This window comes from Nansenia antarctica (genome assembly GCF_963989245.1).
Source record: "Nansenia antarctica genome assembly, chromosome: 13".
NCBI lineage: Eukaryota > Metazoa > Chordata > Actinopteri > Argentiniformes > Microstomatidae > Nansenia > Nansenia antarctica.
This window is the reverse complement of record NC_137683.1, coordinates 24,588,778-24,614,628: the sequence shown is the minus strand read 5'-3', so window position 1 is coordinate 24,614,628 and position 25,851 is coordinate 24,588,778. Positions and strand designations below refer to the sequence as shown.

Genomic DNA, 25,851 nt, shown 5'->3' with positions numbered 1-25,851 from the left:
CCCAAAGGAAACGGAATAAGCGGACCCATTCCGCTTTGGCATAGGCCACATTAGGCCTCTACACTTCCTCCTCTCACTCGCTCCCTCCCTCTATCACTCCGCCTCTCTGTTTGCTGTATCTCTGCGGGGTTGCCATGCAGAAAGGTCGTCCCTGCCTGCGCTGCCATAGACACTGCAGTGCCCTGGGGCTGCCCTGGCCAGGGGTTGTCTGGCAACCCAGAACCCAAACAGAGCCCTACTGATGTTGCCATTGGAAAGAGTGTGTGTAGGCCTATTAGGCCTTGCTCTCTGTCTCTGAGTGTGTCACAGAAAGCGTCCACTACTTCCACAGTACACTTCTGTTCTCTTTCTCCCAGCGAGTCACCTGACTAGCCACCTGACTAACCAGATATGAGAGCCCGTTCTAGGTTAGAATGAGCTGTCTTCCCTCTCTACATATAGCCTATATGCTGTGTAGCTCATTGCTATGTCTCAGGTCCATGGACAGTGTTGTTTAAAATTATTACATTGTTGTTGTTGTTGTTTTTGTTGTCTGTATCTTTATGTTTTATGCACCAACCACAGCAAGTCAATTTCCTGTATGTGCGAATATAGGCCTACTTGGCAATACAAATAATTCTGATTCTGACCTGATGCTAGTGTTAGATTAGCCTAGATTAGATTAGATTAGATTCCACTTTATTGTCATTGCAGAGTACAATTACCAGACAATGAAATGCAGTTTCTAACCAGAAGTGCAAAATATCTAACCAGAAGTGCAAAATAGTGATATAAAAACATAATAGTGATAGGTACAGTATGGCAAGTATATTAGTTAGAGGTAGGCCTACAGGAGATGTAGTAGTAAGACATAGGCCTATACAGTTAAGGTAGCTTTGTACAGTGGTAGTCTGCTGTCTGTTGTTTGTTGTTAGTCTGTTGTTGTATTATTTTGTTGTACAGTAACCAACCAGCCTGTCAGGTTACTGTACACAGACACATGTTAGGCCTGTTGCACCTGGATAACGACAGTCCCTTCAGGGTTATTAACCAGGCTAACCATGATGAGGTAATGGCCACCTGAGAATGTCCAGGCCATTGTGTTTGTCTGTCAGCACCGTGTAACGTTACAGAGGTGGATTGTAAATAATGGAATGGCGTCTGCAGCGACTCTGTCCTTCCCTGGTGGGGGGAGTAATGAAAGTAGGCGCTCTCTCTCTGTGTCTCTCTGTTATGTAACTGACATCCATTACCTCCTGGGGTGTTGACTCTGGTGTGTCCAGATGGTTTATTCACCGGGGCTCGCTCACAGAGACAGAGGCTGCTGGGGAGGGGGGCGGGTTAGTCTGGAGTGAGCGGGCGGGTGTGTCTGTTACATCTGTGTAAAGAGCGCTGGATGGTGTGTGTGTGTGTGTGTGTGTGTGTGTGTGTGTGTGTGTGTGTGTGTGTGTGTGTGTGTGTCTGTTTTACATCTGTGTAGAGAGCATGGGATGGGGTGGTGTGTGTGTCTGTGTGTGTGTCTGTTTTACATCTGTGTAGAGGGCATGGGATGGGATTGTGTGTGTGTCTGTTTTACATCTGTGTAGATGGGATGGGATGGGATGGTGTGTGTGTATGTCTGTTTTACATCTGTGTAGAGGGGATGGGATGGTGTGTGTGTCTGTCTGTGTGTGCGTGTGTGTGTGTCTGTTTTACATCTGTGTAGAGGGCATGGGATGGTGTGTGTGTGTGTGTGTGTGTGTGTGTGTGTGTGTCTGTTTTACATCTGTGTAGAGGGAATGGGATGGGATGTATGTGTGTGTGTACGTGTGCATGCTCACTCACTGTACTGTGAGGAGGTTGTGTGTGGAGGAACAGCCCCCCCTCCCCCCCTCCCCCCACCACACCACCAGCCCTCCCCCCCACCACACCACCAGCCCTTCCACTTAGCTCAGTCAGACAGAACATGCAGGATTACAGGCCACCACAGCGAGGATAATGAAATCACTTTTTTGTTCATCAAATCAAAAACCCACACACTCTGTAAATCCGCCATAGCCCGCCGTTTTGTAGAACTCTCTAATAAACCAGATTGAACTGACGCTGATAAAGAAAGTCTCTCCACACAACTCTGGTGAGGGTTTTGGCCCACACACGTGTTTTCCATTGGAACCAGAGCTAGGCCTGATATCCTGCCAGGGACCGGAGGATACAACAGTTGTTGTTGATGATGACGTCATTCGTTTCATACCACCCCCCGCGATTACTCCCCTCCCTACCCCCTCCGGCTGCTTAACCAGTTTTGACACCCCCCCCCCCCCCCCCCAACCAGGCACAGTCAGTCGTCATGGTGATTGGAGGACTTCCACACTTTCCATGACGACATTCGTCTGTTTTGTGACTGGGGGGGGGGTGTGGTTCATATCTCTCGCGGAGTGTGATGTTTCACAAACCCACTGTTGGTTCAGCGTTTTGGCCTTTGATTCGACAGAGCGGTCGTGAATGTATCCTGATTGCCGTTTCTATCAGATTTCTTTCCTCCTGGTGCAGAGCTGTCATATTAGATTCAGCTTTATCGTCATCGCAGAGCACACGTACTAGACAACGAAGTGCAATTTAGCATCCAACCAAAAGTGCAAATAGTGATATAAGATAACATGATATGAATAAAACATGACTGATAGTGTTAGGCAAGTGTGCAATATAGGCTACAGTGTGTGCAGAGGTAGTATTGTAAACATCAGTTTTGTTTAGAAGTATATTCAGTTATATGAAGCATATTCAGACTCCACGCGTGCTGAACCGAATGGAACTTCTGCACGTTATGGATGTCGTCGGATCACCTCTGTCGTAATCTTCTTTTGGGAGTTTTTGTTTCCCTCAGATCTGTACTCTGGTGAGGTGACGTGTCTGTAGTGGAGCTTAGTTCCCCTTTTGCATGCATGGGGTGAACGGAACTTTGCATACAGGAGCTAAAACAACCACTGGGTACGCTGGGGGGAGGGAGGGTAGAGGAGAGAGAGAGAGAAAGGGGTGGGATGGTAAGAGGTTGGCGGGTGGGGGTTGGTGGGAGAGGGGGCTTTAGGCAGGGGACTGGAATGTTTGGACGGCCAGATCTCATAGCTTGACCCCCTGGCACTGGTCCACTGACGCTCCGGTGACCCCGATCCCACTTGGATTAGGGCACGAGCCCGCAGGGACGGTGTTCTTCGCAAATGCTCTCAAATTATTGGCCTCCATTAATCACTGAGACCTATACCGTTAGGCCAGCCGATGACACTTCCCCTCCCCCCCCGTACGCACACACCTAGTCTACATCGCTCTTCCCACTCCGACACACACTGACTGCAGACCTGCCGTTTACAGTGCTCTCTCTCTAACACTTTGGCAGCCACTGTAACAGGAAGTGACAACTCCACATCCTGTTTGGTAGTAGCATTTTTTTTTTCAGGGGCGGTTTCTGTGTCTAGTGTCGTCTGCGATGTTTGTCACAAACGAGGTCAACACGGCCACGTCGGATCAGATACAGCGGGTTCTCTCGCTCTCGCTCTCGCTCTCGCTCTCGCTCTCTCTCTCTCAGCAGGGCATGGGCCGGATTCGAACCCATGCCATGGGCATAATGTGTGCATTGTAGACTGTGGTGCTAGACCACTGGACCACCCCAGGCCACGAACACCCATACGTTATTAGAGTAGGGTCAGTCTACTACTGTATGAAGCAGAGTGGTCGTGCTCGCGCGGGGGTAAAACACCACCTTGGTTGGAAGCTCCACCCGTTGCCTAATGTAACCATGTGTCTATGACTCCACACTTCCCCGGGCTTCCAAGCAACGTGAGCAAAAACCCTAGCGCACTAGGCTGACATGCTAGGCCCTTTCAAATAGGTCTGTGTTTGAGTGTTGGCTACTACACAACACTCTGACTGAATATACGACTTCTACTGTTTTTTTTACTTTTATTTAAATACTGTACGATCTAGGCCTTATTTATTACACAACAGTGCTTTTAAAGCTTTTAAAGCTTTTTGAAATGCGCCGTAAACCGCCGTAAACTCCTCCACTTCTCTTCAACCTCTCGTCTACGTTGGAGTGTTTTTTTCCGGCGCCGCTAAGACAAGACTTGAGGAACAGCCCTGGCCCGGGGACTCAAGCCTGTGACCCCTCGAAAAAACAACTGTCGTTTAGTTGAGTCACTCTCCTTTTTATTTTTCCTTCTTTTTTTTGTTCTTCCACCCACATTGGGCTTTTTTTTTCTTTTTCTTCCTCCTGTTCTTTTGGCAACTCTTTCACTCCTTTGTCCGTGCCCTCACACTGGTATTATCCCCTAGCTGTTATTCATTCACTCTGTCCCCTCCCTCCTCCAGCACCTCCCCCCCTTCCTCCACCCTCCCTCCCTCCCTCCATCCATCCACCCTCCCCCATGATGATTCACTACCTGATATGTCTGAGTGTAAGTCATTCTCTCTCTTTCATACACCGTGCTTACACACACACTCACACCATCACATGCACACACCCACACACACACACACACACACACACACACACACACACACAGAGGCCCAGGTTCCCTCTTTTCTTGGAGTTCAGTGTCGTGCTGAGGAGTGAGAGGAGTGTGGAGTTTCTTGGCTGCGGGGTAGGGAGTAAATCTCCACGCATTTGGACCCATCACTGTTCCTCCTTTATCACGGCCTAGCCTGTGTTGTGACATCACACACACACACACACACACACACACACACACACACACACACACACTGTAGATCAGAGTATCATGCTTATAGGCTAAAGGACAGAGGCAGACATGGCACATTTAGCACAGACACAAACGTAAGAATATACATGCATATGTTTACTCACACACACACACACACACACACACACACACACACACACACACACATAGAGTGACACAGTGAATGTAAACTGTAGATTCACTCTTCTGTACGAGCTAATCAGCTTTGAGTAATCGCTCATCGGTCCGTGAGAGGGGGATGGGGGGGAGCGAGGAGATGATCTGAGAGTAGCAGGTGCTCTCTCTCTCTTTCTCTTCTCTCTTCTCTCTCTTTCTCTTCTCTCTCTCTCTCTCTTCTCTGTCTCTCCTTCTTTCTCTCTTTCTCTCTCTTTCTCTCTCTCTCTCTCTTTTCTCTCTCTCTCTCTTTCTCTCTTTCTCTCTCTCTCTCTCTTTCTTTCGTTATCTCTCTCTCTGAATTAAAGAGGTAAACTACCCAGACATCTCCTGTTCAGCTGCTCAAACACATGTCCTTTTAGTCTTGTACTTTTAGTCTTCAGTCGCGGCAGTTTCAGACCGTCTGCTGGGTATGTTTCTACACCCTTTCATGTCACTAATAAAAGTCCTAGATGCTCACTGCGATAATTACCCTTTCCAGTAAGGCATGTCTACTCCCGTGTGCATGAGTCAAACAGTCAGTCTGAGAGGGAGGGAGATGATTCAGACCTGTAACATATTAGTAACCCCAATGAAATTGAAGTGGAAGAGGCTGTGATGTGATGGTTTACTCTTAACTTTCCACTCACTGTGTTTTTTCAACTGTCGGGACTTTCACTAACATTTAAGAACGGCAAGACATTAAGACCGGAACGACATCATCATCATCGGCACATCTTTTTGTTGTTGTTTCGATGTAGAACCTCCTTCTTCTGTCTAGATTTGTACGCCACTGAACCTCCTCCTACAGTCCAAGGCCTAAAAAGTTTAAACATGAGGTTGTTTCTTGGCACGCCTAACTCCCATTATCTTTCTTGTGTTTTTACATTTCGTAGAAAGGTTTGGGGAATGTGAGCCTGGTCTGGTGCGGTGACGCGAGCGCCTCTTACCTCATGCTGCAGACCTGTGTTTATCATCAGGGCTCGGTGCCTTTTAGCGGGGACGTTTTGACTGCTAATGTCAAGAGTTCAACAGGCTTTCAGGGACACGACCGGTTTTCACTCCCTGTTTTGTTTTACTACATCCGCAAAAACCTATAATTAACCACCGGACTCTGTGTGATGAAGTCCTTATCTGTCTAATTAACCCCTTATCTCATAGTTGTTCAGAGTTACAAGAGTCCTACCGTTGCTGTGTGTGTGTGTGTGTGTGTGTGTGTGTGTGTGTGTGTGCGCGCGCGCTCTGTCTGTGTGTCTGTCAAAACTTTCAAAGGCAGGCTCGTTTTGCCAAGTTGCCCTTCCCATTTCAGGTGTCACTCACAGCCAGTGGTATGTGACCGCGGTTCGAAGCCCATCACAAGATCTGCGTCATCGCCATGGTTACCCACTGGGGGTCAGGCCGGGTCAGCTGAGCCCCTAAAGTGCCTATAGATTAGTCTGGGTCAGAGGTCACACTCGAGGGCCTGGGTGACATGTGGTGAGATGAGAGGGTTTGTGTGTGTGTGCTTGTCAGAGACACGCGTTTCTGCATGTTTTGCTGGCATGGCCCTGGGTCCTGTGACATCAGTGATCCATTTGGCTCTATGAATAGAGATTAGACGATGTTCTGGCCTCATACCAGGTAAACTCAATGTTTCCATTTCTTTTAGGGAACAGTGTTATTCTCAAGCACTCAGTGCCACCCCCCCTCCCCCTCCTTACCAGTTCTCTCTGCTCTCCAATGCCAACAGCCGGGCATTGGACATTTCAATGCCTGTCAGCTCGCCGTTCTGAAAAGAAAATGCTTTTCCCATGATGTGTTTCTCCACGATAGCGGGTTGCGTCAGTACTTTTCAGCTGCGTCTGTGTGTGTCTGTGTGTGTGAGAGAGTGTGTGTGTGTGTGTGTTCCTAAACACTTCCTCGCCAAATCAAACAGGGGGACAAAAGCGTTGTGTCGGCCTGGTGATATGGGGAAGGAAGGAGTGTTTCTTGGTCTTGGGGGGAGAAGAGAACGTGGGGGAGAGAGCTCCCAGGATCATCTCCACCCCCCCTCCCCACCCCCCCCACCTATTGTTCCCCCAGCTCTCCTCTAGTAGACGGACAATAGAGACAGAGAGGGAGGGAGGGAGGGAGAGAGAGAGAGATAGAGAGAGCCCGGCCCTTTGTCTTACTGTACGCAAGATACACACTCTGGCGTAGCCATTGTCTGCACTGGCACGCACTTGCATAGCCGTTTCTAAGCACACACACTCTTGTATGGTTACGGTACACACACACACACACACACACACACACACACACACACACAGACAGAGCCTACTCCGCTGTATAGCTCACACACCCCGCAGTGCCCTCAGCTACTGTAAGCACCGCAACACACACCCAAGCTCAGAGTGTGTGCGGCCTGTTGTTTTTTTCCTCTTCCTGTTGGAATGCTGGCGGTTGGCGAACGCATTCAAACTGCGCTGCTCCGTTCCGAGAACCACGTGAAGTTCTTCTGGCACCGAGCGTCATAATGAAACACCTTTCATTAAAGCCAGCCCTGCCCTAGACCTCTAAGACCACAGCCCCACATAGAGATGAAGAACGAGAACAGATATCTATTCTTACCTCCCACCCCCCATCAATCTCTTTATACAACCCACCGCGCTGTAATCAATCAGTCGTTCGATCAATCGTATGCTCTCCCATCCCTCTCTCTCTCAAATGACAGACAGTCAAAGACGAGCGCTGTGGTGGGGTTTTCTGCGGCCTGTGGATAAATGTGGAATTTTGTGTCTCTGCCTCCCTCCCTCTCTCTCTGTCACACACACACACACACACACACACACACACACACACACACACATGGCCTTTCTCATTCACTGTCTTGTCTCTCCCTGTGTGTCACACACACACTCACACGCCCTGGTTTGTTGAGGGGGGTTAAGGAGATATTTCTGGAGAGGAGAGGACCTCCTAATGACAGGGCCTGTACGCAGCACGCTCAGCGTGGCTCAGGAACACACCGCTGTCATTACAGGGAGGAGAGGAGGGGGGAGGTAGCCACAAGGAAGGGGAGGGGGGAGGAGAGACGGTGAGAGAAAGGCAGGGTAGGACCAAAAAGATGAAGAGAGAGAGAGAGAGAGAAGGATAGAGGGAGAGCCATGAAAAGAGAGAGAGAGAGAGAGAGAGAGAGAGAGAGAGAGAGAGAGAGAGAGAGAGAGAGAGAGAGAGAGAGAGAGACTAAAAGAGCATTTAACAAGCATTTATTCCACGAGATGGCCTATTTAGACTGGTGAATCAGACAAAGGCGTCTATTTAAAGAAAATCCCGAATTGTCTGTAGTGGAAAGTGGCCTTGTTTTGGCCAGGCCAGGATCTGTCACTGTAATCTGGGTTTGCCTCTCTGAGCTCTTTGTTTGTTTTTGGCTGATGGTTTAGAAAGTTTTTTGTTTTTTTTCCTTCTGTGGATGCATTCATCTTGCATGAGAATTCAAAAATAGCTGTACTAGGAGTGTGTGTGTGTGTGTGTGTGTGTGTGTGTGTGTGTGTGTGTGTGTGTGTGTGTGTGTGTGTGTGTGTGTGTGTGTGTGAGTGACAGAGAGTGTGTGTGTGACAGAGAGAGTGTGTGTGTGTGTGTGTGTGTGTGTGTGTGTGTGTGTGTGTGTGTGTGTGACAGAGAGTGTGTGTGCGCGCGCAGTATGATTCATGCACTCATGAACTGGTAGGACAATGAAGGTGAAGGATGACTGTCCAGACCTGTGTATGAAAGGTGCCTTTGTCTCTCAGACAATGAGTCAGACCATTGAACTGACCTCAGGTCCACGTTCATTGTGGTAGATTTCTCCTCCATGTAGCTGATTGGTTGTTTCCTCCTCAGACCTTCTGATTGGTTGATTCTCTCTCTCAGACCTTCTGATTGGTTGTTTCTCTCTCTCAGACCTTCTGATTGGTTGTTCTCCCTCAGACCTTCTGATTGGTTGTTTCTCTCTCTCAGACCCTCCTGATTGGTTGTTTCTCTCTCTCAGACCCTCCTGATTGGTTGTTTCTCTCTCTCAGACCCTCCTGATTGGTTGTTTCTCTCCCTCAGACCTTCTGATTGGTTGTTTCTCTCTCTCAGACCCTCCTGATTGGTTGTTTCTCTCTCTCAGACCCTCCTGATTGGTTGTTTCTCTCTCTCTCAGACCCTCCTGATTGGTTGTTTCTCTAACTCAGACCTTCTGATTGGTTGATTCTCTCTCTCAGACCTTCTGATTGGTTGTTTCTCTCAGACCTTCTGATTGGTTGATTCTCTCTCAGACCTTCTGATTGGTTGATTCTCTCTCTCAGACCTTCTGATTGGTTGATTCTCTCTCTCAGACCTTCTGATTGGTTGTTTCTCTCAGACCTTCTGATTGGTTGTTTCTCTCAGACCTTCTGATTGGTTGTTTCCCTCCTCAGACCTTCTGATTGGTTGTTTCTCTCTCAGACCTTCTGATTGGTTGTTTCTCTCTCAGACCTTCTGATTGGTTGTTTCTCTCTCTCTCAGACCTTCTGATTGGTTGTTTCTCTCTCAGACCTTCTGATTGGTTGTTTCTCCTCAGACCTCCTGATTGGTTGTTTCTCTCTCTCAGACCTTCTGATTGGTTGTTTCTCTCTCTCAGACCTTCTGATTGGTTGATTCTCTCTCAGACCTTCTGATTGGTTGTTTCCTCCCCAGACCTGTCTAAGAACCGTCTGTGTGAGCTGCCTGAGGAGCTGTGCCAGTTCATCTCCCTGGAGACCCTCAGCCTGTACCACAACTGTGCCCGCGCCCTCTCCCCCAGCCTCTGCCAGCTGCAAGCTCTCACCTACCTCAACCTCAGGTACCACACACACTCACACACACACACACACACACAGACACACACACACACACATACGCATACACACATACATACACACTCACATATGCACACACACACACACACACACACACACACACACACACACACACACACACACACACACACACACTCACACACACACAGACACACACACACACACACACTAGGGGTGGGACGATTAGAAAATGTCATGTCACGATTATCGTGGGCAAAATAATCGCGATCCACGATATTATCGCGAGAATTTTAAAAAAAAAAAAAAAAAAAACTTTTTTTTAGAATGCCAATAAAACACACTGTAATCACTTTAACTTAGATTTTGTTGTATTTTTATTTAATCATGTTAATAACATTAACATCATTTTAAAAACATCTTGACAAAAATCAAAATCTTTAATAAAATCTTAAATAAGGTAATGATAAATTATAAGGTATCACTGCATAAATAAAGGAAAAAAATACTGTCAAACAAAACTTGAATATAATTGAACACTGACACTTTTCTGTCATCAAACTGAGTGCTAGCCTTGTGGCTTAGAGACTTGAAAGCTTCAAGATAGGTTAAAGTGCAAAAATGTCAACATGTTCACTTTTTCGGAGAGGTGTGCTCGGAGAGGTGTGAGTATGTGCCCACTGGCACTAAAATGTGCCCACTGGCACTAAACACTCTCTCTGAAGGAACACTAGTTGCAGGTATGCATAGAAGCCTGCGGGCAACCCTGGAAAGGTGAGGCAATGGACACGGGGCCGATGCAGCCATGGTGAGAAGGCTAGCATACGTTAGTGACTGACTGACAAGGCTGACTTGACAGTCACGTTACCCATGCAGGCTGAACAATCGCGCGAGACACATTTCTGTGAGGATATTCGCGCGCGGCTCATGTGAGAAATCTCAATTATATTACTATTTATTTATAACATACGATTATGACATCCTCCTTCTCGCCAGTTTGGGGCAACATAGACTTCTCCCCTGGTGCCACGGATAGGGGTTTCAAGCGGTGGGACAGCAAAGGGATGGTTACTATCGGACATTTATATGATACGGAAATACTACTTTCATTTGACCAATTATGTAAGAAATATGACCTACCACGAAATGAGTTTTTCAGATACCTTCAGATACAAAGTTTTTTTAATAGCCAAAAAGACACTGGCCTCTGTCACCAACCCTCTCCGCTGGAGGAGATAGTCTCTGCTGGAAAGACGAGAGGCATTCTGGGGCTTGGGTATAGAGCACTTTCAAAATATGATAAAGGCAAACCTGCATTTACGCCCAAAGACTGGAATAATGACCTGAACATTAATACTGATGAAGCAACTTGGTCACTAATATGGCAATCGGCAAACGACATCTCAATCTGTAATAGGACGAAGGAAACGCAATTTAGACTACTACAACGTTTGCAGATTACTCCCCAACTTAGACATAAAATGGATCATAACAAATCGGAAATGTGTACAAAGTGTATTACCGAAGTTGGGAGCTTTGTTCATTGTGTTTGGACTTGTAGATATATAGATGATTACTGGAAAGGTATAGTGGATAAAATTCATCTAATTCTAGATGTTACATTGGATAAGGACCCCATGTGTCTATTGTTTGGGTTGCCAGACAAACAACTTAAAAGTATGCATTCCAAAAGACTTCTGTGTATCTTCACTTTTTGTGCAAGGAAAAATATATTGCTGAAATGGATAGACTGCAAACCGCCTACAATAGCTGGATGGCACAAGGTAATTTTTGATATGATTCCTATGGAATATCTGACAGTCTAAGTGTAAGATAAAGACATTCTATAAGATTTGGTCTCCGTTCTTAGATTATATTGGTACCAGACTGGCTGCCATTGTAATGAAAGGTTTGGTGGATTACACTCAAGAAAGTACACAAGACTAATGTGTAACAGATCTACAATGTATGGGTCACAATATTATTTACTGTGCTGGTGTTGTGCTGCCGCTGTGTTTAGGACTGTAAGACATGGATGCTGTCTCCGATGGGGGTGATCCCCCCATATATTATGGCATTTGTTGTGTCATTTTCTTTTCTGTTTATTTCTGATATGTGACATTGCCTCCTCCCCCACTGTTTTTTTGTTTTTGTTTCGTTTTTAAACATTTTCTGTTTATGGACAATGTACTGCATAACAAAGTGCAAAACTAGTTTTCTACTATTAATGGGACAATAACCTCCCCCACGGATACTAGTTGTTGTTGTTATGTCCTGTTGTGTACATGTCTCTGTGAAACTCAATAAAAATATTAACCCCCCCCAAAAAAAACACACATAGGTCACATACATTAATACATACAATAAAAACAGACAGACAAAGCAGTGTTTATAAAATGTAGTGCCTATTTAAAAAGTCCAGTCATTTAAAAATAATAATAAAAAAAAAAAAAAAAAAAAAAAAAAACGATTATGACGATTATTCAACTAATTAAAATTCTCCACGATAAAGTTATCGCGGGTGTTTTTATCGCGATTAACGATAAACACGATAATCGTCCCATCCCTAACACACACACACACACACGTGTACACATGTACACACGCATACATACATACGCACACACACACACACACACACACACACGCATACATACGCACACACACACATGCACGCACACATTTGCATGCACCTGGAAAAGCCTAGTTTTAGGAATGTGTCAGAATCAGAATCGCTTTTATTACGTCCCAAAGTACACCAGAGTAGACATTATTTGGCTTTGGTTCCTCAACATTGGCATTGCAATTAAGTAAAATAAGTAATAAATAAAGTTAAATAAGTAATAATGAAGTGTGTGTGTGTGTGTGTGTGTGTGTGTGTGTGTGTGTGTGTGTGTGTGTGTGCGTGTGCGTGTGCGTGTGTGTGGTCTCCCAGCCGTAACCTCCTGTCCAGCCTGCCTCCCTCCGTGTGCCAGCTCCCTCTGCTGCGGGTCCTCATCGTCAGCAACAACAAGCTGTCCTCCCTGCCAGCCGCCATACACACCCTCACACACCTCCGGCAGCTGGTGGGTAACACACACACACACACACACACACACACACACACACACACACCACCGCCTCAGGTTACATGCGGCACAGGCCTCTCTCTCTCTCCTTCTCTCTCTCTCTCTTAGATCTCTCTGTTCCTCTTCTTTCACTCACTCGCTGTCTTTTTGCTCTGCTTCCAAGAGGTGTCTCTATCAGGGTGGCAGATGTGAGTGTGGATGTCTGTTAACAGAAAGCGTAAACAAACACAACCTTTTTAGCCTGGCTTTTATCTAGTGTTTGTCTGTCTCCTCTTCTGTTACTCTGGTTGTATTCTCTGGGTGCTCTACCTCTCTTCTCCTCCCTCTGTTCTTGCTCTTCCCATATTGTCTCTATCTTCCTTGTGCACTCATCTTCTGTCCTACTGCACCACCCCCCCTCTCTCTCTCTCTCTCTCTCTCCCTCTCCCCCCCTCTCTAATCCCTCTCTCTCTCTCTCCCTCCCCCCTCTCTCTCTCTCTCTCTCTCTCTCTCCCTCCCCCCCTCTCTCTATCCCTCTCCCCCTCTCTCCCCCCCTCTCTCTATCCCTCTCTCTCCCTCCCCCCTCTCTCTCTATCCCTCTCCCCCCCTCCCCTCTTTCTCCCCTCTCTCTCTCTCCCCCACTCTCTCACTCTCCCCCCACCCCCTCCCCGGATGTGAGCTGTAACGACCTGCAGTGTCTCCCAGTGGAGCTGGGTCAGGTGGAGTGTCTGAGGGACCTGAACCTGAGAAGAAACCAGCTCACCACGGCTGCCTGAAGGTGGGAGACCCCTGAGAGACCCTCCCCTTCCCCGTACACCTACACTTTTTCTCCCCTACCCCCCCCCCCCCCCGAGAGACCCTTCCCTTCCCCGTACACCTACACCTTTCTCCCCTACCCCCCCCCCCCCCCAAAATAAACCGCCGTCTAACCCAGCCCCCCCCCCAACACAGACAGTATGGATGGACCATGGATGATTCCAGAATCCATTCCAGACCTTTTTGACACACTTGACAGCCTTTACTCTCGTCTCTGTCAATATCCTTGATATTTCTTTCCGAGCTTAAAGTGTGCAGAGAGGGAATACTGTACTTTAAACTTCTCAAAATCCTCTTAGAACTAATCTGCTGCTGACCCCTTTGAACTACCTAGGCCGTAGAAATGACTTGGCAGCGTTAAGCTGTCTGTCTGCCACCAGGACATCGTGTTTTTTCACGCCCCCGTGAAAACCCAACCCATTTGGTCTGACATAACCTGTCTCTGACCTTGCTGCTGAGCTGAACGTGACACAAGAATGACCGTCTGAGCGGCTTTACGAACCCCCCGCGTTAATCCAAATGGTACCTCCTCTCAAATGCCAAAATCACCACAGACTATACACTGTGGTATCCACTTCGGAAAAAAACCATCCACTTATTCTTCATTTTAGACCCTTGTACTATAGGGTACAATACTATCATCATCATCATCATATAGTACTATCATCATCCATCCAGATCATCCATGACGAAGATCCATACAGTAGACTTCCCAAACCCCTCCCCTAAACCTCAGCTATGACCCCTCTGCTGACTCTTTCTAAGTCTCTGACCCTGTCTTCATACAAGCCCTAACTCCAGACGTATACAGTAAGTCCCTTTAACCGCACGATTAGTCTGAACAAACCATATGGTTATCATAAACATTTCCCTCCCAGTACACTCCAATCCTCCAAACCATTCAGCTCTGATCGGATGGTCTGTAAGGTACTGTCGGTAGAATAGTTCCAAATATAAAGTCCAACGCACTAGCATCATATCGACCACTGCTGATGTGCCCTTGAGCAAGGCACTTACTGACTATGGCTGACCCTGTGCCTAGAGCCCAACAAAAAGAAAATCAATATCGTTGTACTCTGTGCAATGACAAAAAGGTTATAGTCTTAATGTAATGTGATCGAATAATTTTAATCTCTCTCTCTTCTTTCTCCCCCCTTCCTCCCCCCCCCCCCCCAGAGCTGTCAGAGTTACCTCTGGTCCGCCTGGACGTGTCCTGCAACCGCATCTCCCACGTGCCCGTGTGCTACCGCCACCTGCGCCACCTCCAGACCATCTCCCTGGACAACAACCCCCTGCAGCTGCCCCCGGCCCAGGTCTGCTCCAAGGGGAAGTACCACATCTTCAAGTACCTCAACATGGAGGCCTGCCGGAGGAACCAGGAGGAGATGGAGCGGGCGCTCAGACCCACGGGCTTCAATGGCTGGTGAGGGAGAGAGGAGGGAGGGAGGGGAGGGAGGGAGGGAGAGAGGGAGGGAGTGTGGGAGAGGGAGAGGGAGAGGGGGAGAGAGGGAGGGAGTGTGGGAGAGGGGGAGGGAGAGAAAGAGAGGGTGGGAGAGGGAGAGAGTGTGGGAGAGGGGGAGGGAGGGAGTGTGGGAGAGGGGGAGGGAGAGAAAGAGAGGGTGGGAGAGGGAGAGAGTGTGGGGTGGGAGAGGGGGAGGGAGGGAGTGTGGGAGAGGGGGAGGGAGGGAGTGTGGGAGAGGGGGAGGGAGAGAGTGTGGGAGAGGGGGAGGGAGAGAAAGAGACGGTGGGGGAGAGGGAGTGTGGGAGAGGGGGAGAGAGGGAGGGAAGGAGAGAGAGAGGGAGAGAAAGAGAGGGGAAAGAAAAAGGGAGATGGGGGGGGAATTGATAGCTCAGTGGTAGAAAGGATATACTGTAGCAAGAGAGAGACAGAATGAGAGGGAGGGAGAGAGGGAGGGAGGGACCACACTGTGCTTCTCAAGAACAGGCTCACTGTCCTAACAACTCTCCCTTCTTTAATCTTCAATTTACTCACACGCTTCTGGGCTTCAAAAGCAATGTGAGCAAATTGAAGGTAAAACAGGGCAGGGGCCATGGAGAGCAAGTATGGAATGGCTTTTGAAAGCGCTCGGTCATGGAGGGGAAGCAGTGGAGCCTGTTCTTGAGAAGCACAGTGTGGTTAGTCAGGATCAGATAGTCAGGGTCAAGAGACGCAGTGGTAAAGTAGAGTAGAGACGAGCCCAAAGAGCAACGAACCGCAGAGCAGAACTCCTCTGGGTGGTTCAGAAGGAAAGACGTTGATGGCCTGCAGAAGGAGCCAGCGTGTCTGACGGAGGCCTGTGTGTTCCCCTGTGTGTCTCCTCCCCCTGTAGCTTGTCAGACCAGGAGCTGTTCTCTGGTCAGTACGGAGGCCTGGACTCTGGCTTCAACAGTGTGGACAGCGGCAGCAAGCGGTGGTCTGGCAATGAGGTGAGGGAACAGAGCCTGCAGTGTTCAGAGTTATTTCTGTGGTGGTGCGTGTGTGTGTGTCCTTCATATATCTTACTGTGTCTGTCTGTCTGTCCTTCATGTACAGTAAGGTCCATATACAATATATTGGGACTTTTTGGGGGGAGAATGTTCTGTTATTTTAGCTGTTTACCAAAACATATTCAAGTTACAGTTATATAATGAATATGGGCTTGAAGTGAAGGAAGGGCTTAGGAATTGCAGCTCTCTACAGGTCCTCTTTTTGAAGGGATCAAAAGTAATTGGACAACTGACTCAACAGCTGTTTCATGGACAGATGTGGGCTATTCTTTCGTTATTTCTTCATCAGTTAAGCAGGTAAAAGGTCTTAGTGGCAAAGGTGTGGCATTTGCATTTGGAAGCTGCTGCTGTGAACATACGGTCAAAGGATCTCTCAGTGCAAGTGAAACAGGCCATCCTTAGGCTGCAAAAACAACCCAAAAAATCCAGCAGAGACATAGCGGGAACATTAGGAGTAGCCAAATCAACAGTTTGGTACATTCAGAGAAAAAAAGAACACACTGGTGAGCTCGGCACCACAAAAAGGTCTGGACGTCGTCCATGGAAGACAACAGTGGATGGATGATCGCAGGATCCTTCGCATGGTAAAGAAACCCTTTCACAACATCCAGCCAAGTGAAGAACAGTCTCCAGGAGGTAGGCATATCATTACTCAAGTCTACCATAACGAGAAGACTTCAAAGCGCAAATACAGAGGGTTCACCACAGGTGCAAACCATTCATAAGACTAGAAGGACCAGATTACACTTTGCCAAAAAACATCTAAACAAAGCCAGACCAGTTCTGGAACAGCATTCTTTGGACAGATGAAAGAAAGAGAGAGAAACTGAGAGAAACTAAGATCAACCTGTTAGAAAGAAAAAAGTATGGAGAAAACTTGGAACGGCTCATGATCCGAAGCATACCACAACATCTATTAAACACGATGGAGGCAGTGTGATGGCGTGAGCATGCATGGCTTCTAATGGCACTTGGTCACTAGTATTTATTGATGATGTGACAGAAGACAGAAGCAGACAGATTAATTCTGAAGTGTTTAGAGATACTCTGCTCAGATTCAAAGAAGTGATTCAGATTCAAAGAAGTGGAATATTCTGCAATGGCTGAGTCAATCACCTGATCTCAACCCGATCAAGCATGCATTTCACTTGCTGAAGACAAAACTAAAGGCAGAAAGTCCCACAAACAAACAACAACTGAAGACCGCTGCAGTAGAGGCCTTGCAAAGCATCACAAAGGAGGAAGACTTTGTGGTGGCGTACAGAGCCAACATGATGGAAATTATGTCACTGTCCAAATATGTCCGGACCTAACTGTACCTTACTGTGTGTGTCTGTTCTTCATATACCTTACTGTGTGTGTCAGTGTCTGTTGCTGTCTTTCTCTTACATCTCCTGAATCACCTCTTCACTTGTGTGCGTGTGCGGTAGCGTGCGTGTACTCGCACACACAACGTGAAGTCTCACTCACTCTCTCCGTCTCTCACCACCCTGTACCTCCAGTCTGCAGACGACTTCTCGGAGCGGTCTCTCCGCATGGCGGAGATCACCAGAGACCAGAGGAACCTGGAGGAGGAGGTGGAGGAGGATGACTCCCCCCTGGAGACTGAGAAGGGTGAGTAAGGACCCCCCCCCCCCCCCAAAAAAAAAAAACAACAACAACATTCACATCATTAACACCTCCTCGGTTAGCACTTCATCAGAGCCTAAGCTGAGTCAGGTGCGTCCAGGTTAGTCCTGTGCTGGAACGAAAAACCTGCACAACCTGAACAGCCTCTCCTCCAGGGCTGGTGTGACCACTGCATTCCAGAACGTTCCTGGCACGCTGCTCGAGTCAGAGGCTTACTGTAACCAAAATACAGGATTAATTATTTTTTTCTTCCCAGACCTGCTGTCCTTCATATCCTCTTCTTCAGCCCCTGATAAAGGACGCACTGTTTTGATGCGCTCCCCGACATTCCTTCATGTTATTTCAGTGACTTGATTTTTATTTTTTTTCCTCCTTTCTCTTTCTCTCTCTCTCTTCCCCTCCCCCTCTCTCTCCCTCTCTCTCTCTCTCTCGCTCTTTCCCCCTTTCTCACTTTCCCCCTCCCTCTCTCTCCCCCTCTCTCCCTCTCTCTCTCCCCCTCTCTCTCTCTGTCTCTCTCTCTCCCCCTCTCTCTCTCTCTCTCCGTCTCTCTCCCCCCCCCCCCCCTCTCTCTCTCTCTCCGTCTCTCTCTCCCCCCCCCCCCCCTCCATCCCTAGTGAACGGGGAGGCAGAGCAGGTAGATTTCATTGATGGCAGTGTCACCGAGGAGGAGGAAGAGTCGTCCAGGCCAGATCCTCCCACGGCCCTGCTGCTCACCACAGCGCCACCGCAGGTCTGCTTCAACAAAGTTCAGGGGTGCAAACTTGTCACCTTTCTGCTAAATTAGCTGTTTTTTTTAGCTCAAAATGTGTCATTCATGTGAATTGTGTAGATCTGCAAAAAAATTATTTTAGGTGGGGAGGGGGGTGGGGTGTCTAAGTCTCATCCAAGTCACATGATAACTTTTAGCTTCAGGGAGCTAGGTACAATTCCAGAGAGCATAGAGAACACAGTCATGGTAAACTGTTTTCGAAGTAATTCTGCAGGTGTTGAGGTCAGGGCTGCCGCTACTACACATGCATCATTGTTAGACCACCGTTAGTGCTAGCGATATCTATTTAACACCATTAGTGGTAGCGCTATCCCCCCTAAGGTTAGCCGCAAAAAAGTCACCTTTTTGGGCCATCACCAGTTTGCACCCCTGACAAAGGCTTGGTCAGCGTGTTGTGACGTGTACTGTCACCGGTCAACCATTAAGTCATTTGTTGTTGTTGTTTTCTTAGGAGAAGAAGGAGATGTCTTCGCCTCTCCATGTCCAGGAGTCGTCAGTTAGCAAGTAAGTCCCTCTGAGTTCCTCCCACACACACACACACGCATACATTCCCACACACGTACACCCACACACCCACACACACCAGCTACTGCAAACGGCGTATTGAACATACCACAGACCAACGCAGGTATGCGTGTCTGTTAGGTCGATACCAATTAGTTTGGAGTGACAGTTTTTTGGGGGGGCTTTTTCGTGACAGTGTCAGTGTGGATTCAGCAGTCGCCGTGTTTGCCGGGTGCGAGACTGTGTACACAGCCAGCCTTTCAAAGTGAAGAACACCATGCTCTTTTTTTATCACTCTTTTATCACTTTCCCCCCCCCCCCTCATCCTGCCTTGTTTTCCAAGGTCAACCACTCGGAGTGTTTGAGGACCTGGGAAAAGTCAACAAGCTGGCTCTCTCACGACTTCCAGTTTCTCCCTGTTCCCAAAGCCCAACCCAGGGGCAAAAACGCTCCATCTCTGCTCTTAAAGCTCCAATACAGACTAGGGCTGCACGATTTGGGGAAAAAATCGAATTGCGATTATTTGGACAGATATCGCGATTGCGATTAATTTGCGTTTTTTTTTTTTTTAAATAGCAAAAAAATAATAAAAAAAATATTAAAAAATAAAGGGAGTTGTTTTAAAGTGTGGCCATATCTCCGGCTAGGAAGGTCGTATCAACGTGCAGTTTGTTTGTACGTCTTCAGGGGACTTAGAGGCTCCCTCCTCTAGCACCACCACAGCCCGAGCTACGAGTGAAAGAACTAAACTTACATTGGGTTGCTTTAAAGTTGGGTTGCTTTAAAATCAAGTCGACTCTGAAACACTAGTTTGTTTAACTTTGTTAGACTGGGCTACGGGACTTTCACTCAACTCTCCCTTTCTGACCGCACACCCGTCATACAGCTGCCTGTGGTACTTTTTCAAGTGCTGATATAGGTTTGTGGTGTTGCCTCTGGATGTAGCGACTGTTCCACGACAGGTCGTGCACAACACCTGTTTTTGTTGCACATCAGTCGTCCTAAATCCGAAATACTTCCACACAACAGAAGTGCTGCTTTTCTTCGGGACTAAATCGTCCAACGTTGCTTCTGGTTCTGCTGAAGCCATTATCCACCATGAATGTTGCTATTGCTAGCTACCAAAACGTGGGCGTTTCACGTGCGATGTTGTTGGTGTGCGTTCATTGACGTTGACGTTCATTGTTGACGTTCATTGACGTTGACGTTCATTGACGTTGAATCCGACGCGCTGTATGACGTATCCCATACGGGTAGTGGATAGTGAGTTGGACTTGTGATCGGAAGGTTGTGAGTTCAAATCCCGCCTGAAACCACACCACTACTAGTGTGCCCTTGAGTAAGGCACTTAGCCCTCAGTTACTCCAGGGGGAATGTCCCTGTAATTCGTAATTGTAAATCGCTTTGGATTAAAAAAGCGTCTGCTAAATGGCAAAAAAAAAAAAAACGCAGGCAAATCGCAGGCTTTGCGATTAGCTAATCGCGTCATTTCAAATCGCGATTTCGATTTTAAATCGATTAATCGTGCAGCCCTAATACAGACCAGTACCAGACACCCGTCTATAACTGGACTATAGAAATGGTGCATACAGTACAGCTGGGATGACGAGACTTTGATTTCTCTTGACATATATCCTCAGAATCTTCAGAAACCGTAGTAAAACATTTCCCCCCAGTTTAGTACCTCGGCCGTATCGGTCATCAACCCGACGGCCATTTTGTGTCAGAGGGCGACAGAGAGGCGTCCCACAGACAGCAGCTTTCCACGGTCTTAGACCTCAGACACATGACCCTGCAGCCTCCAACCACTCGCGTCCCATCACCACATGACCCTGTGCACCCAGGGGACTTCTGGGGAAAAAAGTGACCATATCCTGATTTGCTCTTCTCTCCAGGCCCAGTGTGAGGGCTGACATGGAGGTGGGGGTCACCCCTGCGTCGCCCCCGTCCCCCTCCAGCCCCACCCTGGAGGAGAGGAGGAGGCCGGGCACCCTGCTCATCTGGCAGGAGAGAGAGAGGGCCCAGCAGCAGCAGAAGGACAAGGCCAGAGACAGCGTGTGAGTCAGAGGGAGGGGGGGGGGGGGGGGTTAGAGGAAGTTTTAACAAGCTTTTATTGTCCTTTGACGGTGTTACATGCAAAGCTTCAAGGCTGCACACGGGGGGAGAGAGGGAGGGAGGGGGAGAGAGAGAAGGAGGGGGAGAGAGGAGGAAAGAGAGGGAGAGGGAGAGAGTGCAGTAGGACAGAGAGATGAGTGCACAAGGAAGATAGAGACAATATGGGAAGAGCAAGAACAGAGGGAGGAAAGAGAGGTAGAGCACCCAGAGAATATAACCAGAGAGAAAGAGAGAGAATGACACTGGACACTGACTCACCAGACACATCACCCACATCCTTGATATCCTCCGACAGCTTTAACGTGACCCTAGTGTAATGTACGCTAGTGTACTAGCTAGGCTGTAGTGTACTAACTAGGCTGTAGTGTACTAACTAGGCTCTAGTGTACTAACTAGGCTGTATACAGGCAGCTGGTAGTTCTGCAGTGTGTGTTTGGGGGTCATGTCGTGCCGTGTGTGAATATTTCACTGTTCTCAGACAGTTAGGGGGAACGAACCCGGGGGTCCGTGGACAGAAACGACAACAATCAACATGCGTGAGAGTGGTGTTTCTATGGAAACCCACCTCCCCTCCTTTCCCTTTCGTATCTCATCAAAACGTTTCTGGTTTCACAACCTCTCCTCCCCAGCCTCCTGAAGACGACGACGACCAAAACAGGAAGTAACGCAGCGGCTACGTCGCAGACAGGAAGTAGCACGAGGTAAGGCCCTCTCCTCACGCAACGTGAGAGAGATGTTTGTTTTTATTTGCCTTTTGCGGACGCTCGTGTTATGCTGTTCCGTGGTATGTTTGTGTCTTTCCGAGTTTCCTGCTCGTGTTTATGAGTAACAGATGAGAGGTTGTTATGGTCTTGTGAATGTTTTGGAGGGCTTCTTTTTCTGAAGGCCTTTGTCTTTGTCTCCCTCTAGTGGCGGGTCGCCGGAGAACGGCCACTCCCACGGTGGCCTCAGGCAGCGGTGCGCGGTCAGTGGACTGTTCTGTTCTTCCCGACCCTCTCTTCTTCACACCCACTGTATCTCGCCGTCTATTCCTGTCTGCTGTTACCTAACCGTTTGTTATCTGTCCTTTTCTCTCTCTCTCTCTCTCTCTCTCTCTCTCTCTCTCTCTCTCTCTCTCAGAGTGCCGATCAGATGTCGTCCTTGACGTCTCACGCGCTGACCCTCCAGCGCTCGCTCAGCAGATCAGGTGACACACACACACACACAGACTCGGCGATACACACAAACTCGCTCTGTGTCTCTCAAAATACATAAAAATACATGAATTCACGAATGCAGTTAACAGTTTACACTGAACGATGTGGAGTGAGACTAACGTTAACACAACCCTCCCGTGCGTCATGTGACTTCCTGTCAGACGGGCCGTCCTCTCCCAAGACGTCGCCCCCTCCTGGCCCCGCCCAGAAACCCAACAGCTTCCTGTTCCGCACCTCGTCACGCTGCAACGTCAAGACTTCAGGTACCCTCCAAACACACACACACACACACACACACACAAAACACACTCACCAGTAGAGGGTACACACACACACACAAAACACGACCACCAGTAGAGTGTATACACACACACACACAAAACACACACACTAGTAGAGTGTACACACACACACCCATGTTTCCAATTAATATGTTCACTCACTATGATCCAGTGAAGTAAGGCATGTGTTCCACGTTGTTTGTGTCAGGCTCTGTCCTCAGCCTGGCTGAGTCAGGGAGGAGTGAGTCCAGGTCAACGCTGAGGTCTCCCAGGGAGGAGAGGCCAGACGTCCTGCAGCTACGCAAGGTACTGATCACCCTGTAGCTTAGACACTAGCTCAGCTCTGTCACTGGTAGGGTCATTCACACTAACAGTCGCTCTCTCCCTGTCTCTCTCTCTCACTCTGTCTCTCTGTGTTTCTCTCTCTCTGTGTCTCTCTCTCCCTCCCTCTCTCTCCCTGTCTCTCTCTCTCTGTCTCTCTCTCTCTCCCTCTTTCCCTCTCTCTCTCTCTCTCTCTGTGTTTCTCTCTCTCTCTGTGTCTCTCTCTCCCTCCCTCTCTCTCCCTGTCTCTCTCTCTCTCTCCCTCTCTCTCCCTGTCTCTCTCTCTCTCCCTCTGTCTCTCTCTCTCTCTCTCTCTCTCTCTCAGACTCTAGAGGCGCGGTTGAAGACCACTCTACCAGAGGATCTCGGGGAGGCGCTGTCCAATGGCACGATCCTCTGCCAGCTGGCCAATCACGTGAGGCCTCGCTCGGTGTCAATCATCCACATCCCTTCTCCAGCGGTGGTGAGCCCCATACCAGATATTCATTGTCGGTTTGTTTTGATAGGAATTAACGGTGGTTACGGATACTTTTGTTATTCATGGATATTGGCCCAATCCAGTTTCTTATTTTGGCCCCTACCCCTCTTTTTCGCGTGTCCCCTGCTTTTCGGCTTGCCCCTCGGAACAGAGTTACAAGTGGTAGTGGTTGAAATCTTCCCTGATGAAATGTTTGCAGGGTCATGTAGCCCTACCACTTCACCCTACCCCTCTATCCCAACAAGAATCGGGACACCCTACGTGTGAACGCGCAAAACAGAGGGGTAGGGCTAAGTGGTAGGGGTGTATTGGGACTTGGGCCAGAGTCTCAAGTTGATGATATGAACGCAAAAAGTACAGGAAATAGAACACAGTGTATTTGTTTTGTTGAGGTTATTGTTTCAGTTGTGACTCAGTTGTGACTCAGTTGTGACTCAGTTGTGACTCAGTTGTGACTCCGTTGGATTCTGTGTGTGTGTGTGTGTGTGTGTGTGTGTGTGTGTGTGTGTGTGTGTGTGTGTGTCCCTCTCAGCCAAAGTTGAGCTCTGCCAAGTGTCGCCTCAACGTGGAGAACTTCCTCTCCGCCTGCCGCCGCCTGGGAGTCCCTGAGGTAAACACACCGTCCTCCCTGTCCTTCCTCTCTTTCTCTTTCTCTCTTTATCTCTCTCTTTCATTTCTACTCATCACGTTCCAACAGTTTTTTTGTCCATGCAGTGTTCCTGCTAGTCTCTCTTCTCTTTAGTGTGTGAATTATCCGGTAACAGTTGAACTGAATCTCAAGTGTTTGTTCCTTGTTGCTGTTACGCCGTTACGTGCTTTAAGCTCATTATGTTTGTCTCTGCGTCTCTCTCTTTTTGTCTCTTCCCCTCTTCCGTTCCGTTTTTTTTCCACCCTCACCCGTTCCACCCCTCCCTCCCTCCTCCCCGTCCCGTCCCGTCCCGTCCTGTCCCGCTCTCCCCCCCCCCCACCAGGCGGAGGTGTGTGTGTGCTCTGACGTGCTTCTCTGTAAGCTGCCCGCTGTGCTGCGTTGCGTCGCGGCCGTGTTGGCCCTGGGAGGGGAGAGGGGGGGGGAGACGGAGAAGGGGGAGACGGAGGGGGAGCTCAGAGACCGCCGGACCCCCGACACCCTCCGGACCCGGTCCCCCCGCTCCTCGCTGCTCTCCAAGGGCTTCCTGTTCTTCTACTGTGTGGCCATGGCCCTGCTCTACACACTCTACTACCACCTGGTGGCGTAGTCAGGGACAGGGAGGGAAAGAGGGCTTAATCTTACCACTACATACAACACACGCACACACACACACACACACGTACACGCTAGATCTTCGTACAGTACACACACAGGCAGCTGTCGTAGTTTGTGGTATGCAGGGTAGAGAGCAAAGGCTCAACTCCAAGACCTTCAGCTGCCCCTCCGGCTCCACAGCTGCCCCGAAAAACAACACACAGCAACACACTGTGTGTGTCCACAGAGCACGCACAGCCCACACAGCCCACATCAAACTGTGTACACACACATGCCACACAGCTGCCGCGGTGGACCAGCGTATGGAGCCATACCATATTAAACGGAGCACTCTTAGAGTAGATTTTTCGGCCCTTTTTTAAAAAAGTACTCCTTCGGCCTTGTCGGCGCAGGGAAAGGCACATATTTCTCCGCTTTGTACAGTACATGTGAAAACACTACGTTCCACAGACACACTACGATAAGGGCTTCCCCTACACGTCTGCCTTAGCCTAGCCTAGCTTTTACAGTGCTACTCCGACGCACAGCATGTCAGTATGTCTGATCACTGCTCTAGAGAGAACTGTGAACACGTTTGAACCCCCTGAAAGAGTAGGAAAGATGACTTGTAAAGCTTCCTAATACGTGTGACATTAAGATTTAAATGTTCCGCTCTTGAGATGTAAAGGTGTTTGAAAGGGTTTACGAAATAACGCCACCACTGGCAAATGAGACAAATCATTAGTGCCTCGACTATGACTGACCAAGACCACTCAGACGTTTTTTGCTCAGTTGTCTGTCTGCTGTGTTGACTGTGACCTGCAGGGGGCGGTGTTGTGACACACAGCAACCCTCCCAATGCTTCATGTTTTGAAACTGATGGTACAGAATAATTTCAAAGCTTGTATGTATTGATTTGTTGCAACTTCTTTTTGCTGTTGTTTGTCTTGTCACTTAGACCAACAGCAATAATTAATTTGCTTCATGTTTGTATAAATGTAAACAACTTTATTAAATTATTTTAGTTTTTTAAATTTATTTTTATGATTAATTGTGTCTTATGTTGCTGTGCTAGTCGAGCAGTGGCCTCATAGATGACTTTAGCTATTCTAAGTTCATTTGGATTATTTTGCCTCTTAAATGGCTAAACTCGGATAACTTGGATCACGGGACCAGACTTACAAATCTTCGTCCGTCGTTTCATAGAATCGATACGTCTTCCACCAGCAGTTTCCTGAGGTGATCTTGTGAAGCTGAGTTGTAGTTATGATGAGGCCTCGGCTTCTGCCAGCGCAGGCTTTGTTACAGCTTCCTGAGCGCTCTGTGAGAAGTCAATGTGACCTAGTTGATTCTGGTTAACGAGG

At 48.3% G+C, this 25,851-nt stretch overlaps 1 protein-coding gene across 1 annotated transcript in view; it reads left to right on the top strand.

The window, feature by feature from the left end:
• The window catches only part of lrch4 (leucine-rich repeats and calponin homology (CH) domain containing 4), a gene marked incomplete at both ends in the record, with an annotated part of 30,157 nt that extends 5,657 nt beyond the window's left edge, over window positions 1-24,500 (top strand). Inside the window, 18 exon segments of the mRNA XM_080544401.1 lie at window positions 9,504-9,648; window positions 12,558-12,687; window positions 13,341-13,436; window positions 13,438-13,447; window positions 14,662-14,908; window positions 15,816-15,912; window positions 17,475-17,586; window positions 18,216-18,331; window positions 18,822-18,874; window positions 20,770-20,931; window positions 21,619-21,690; window positions 21,899-21,953; window positions 22,109-22,175; window positions 22,347-22,448; window positions 22,675-22,772; window positions 23,113-23,250; window positions 23,798-23,875; window positions 24,237-24,500. Coding sequence (XP_080400527.1) covers window positions 9,504-9,648; window positions 12,558-12,687; window positions 13,341-13,436; window positions 13,438-13,447; window positions 14,662-14,908; window positions 15,816-15,912; window positions 17,475-17,586; window positions 18,216-18,331; window positions 18,822-18,874; window positions 20,770-20,931; window positions 21,619-21,690; window positions 21,899-21,953; window positions 22,109-22,175; window positions 22,347-22,448; window positions 22,675-22,772; window positions 23,113-23,250; window positions 23,798-23,875; window positions 24,237-24,500 — 2,042 coding nt within the window.
• Window positions 24,501-25,851: the final 1,351 nt, after the last annotated feature.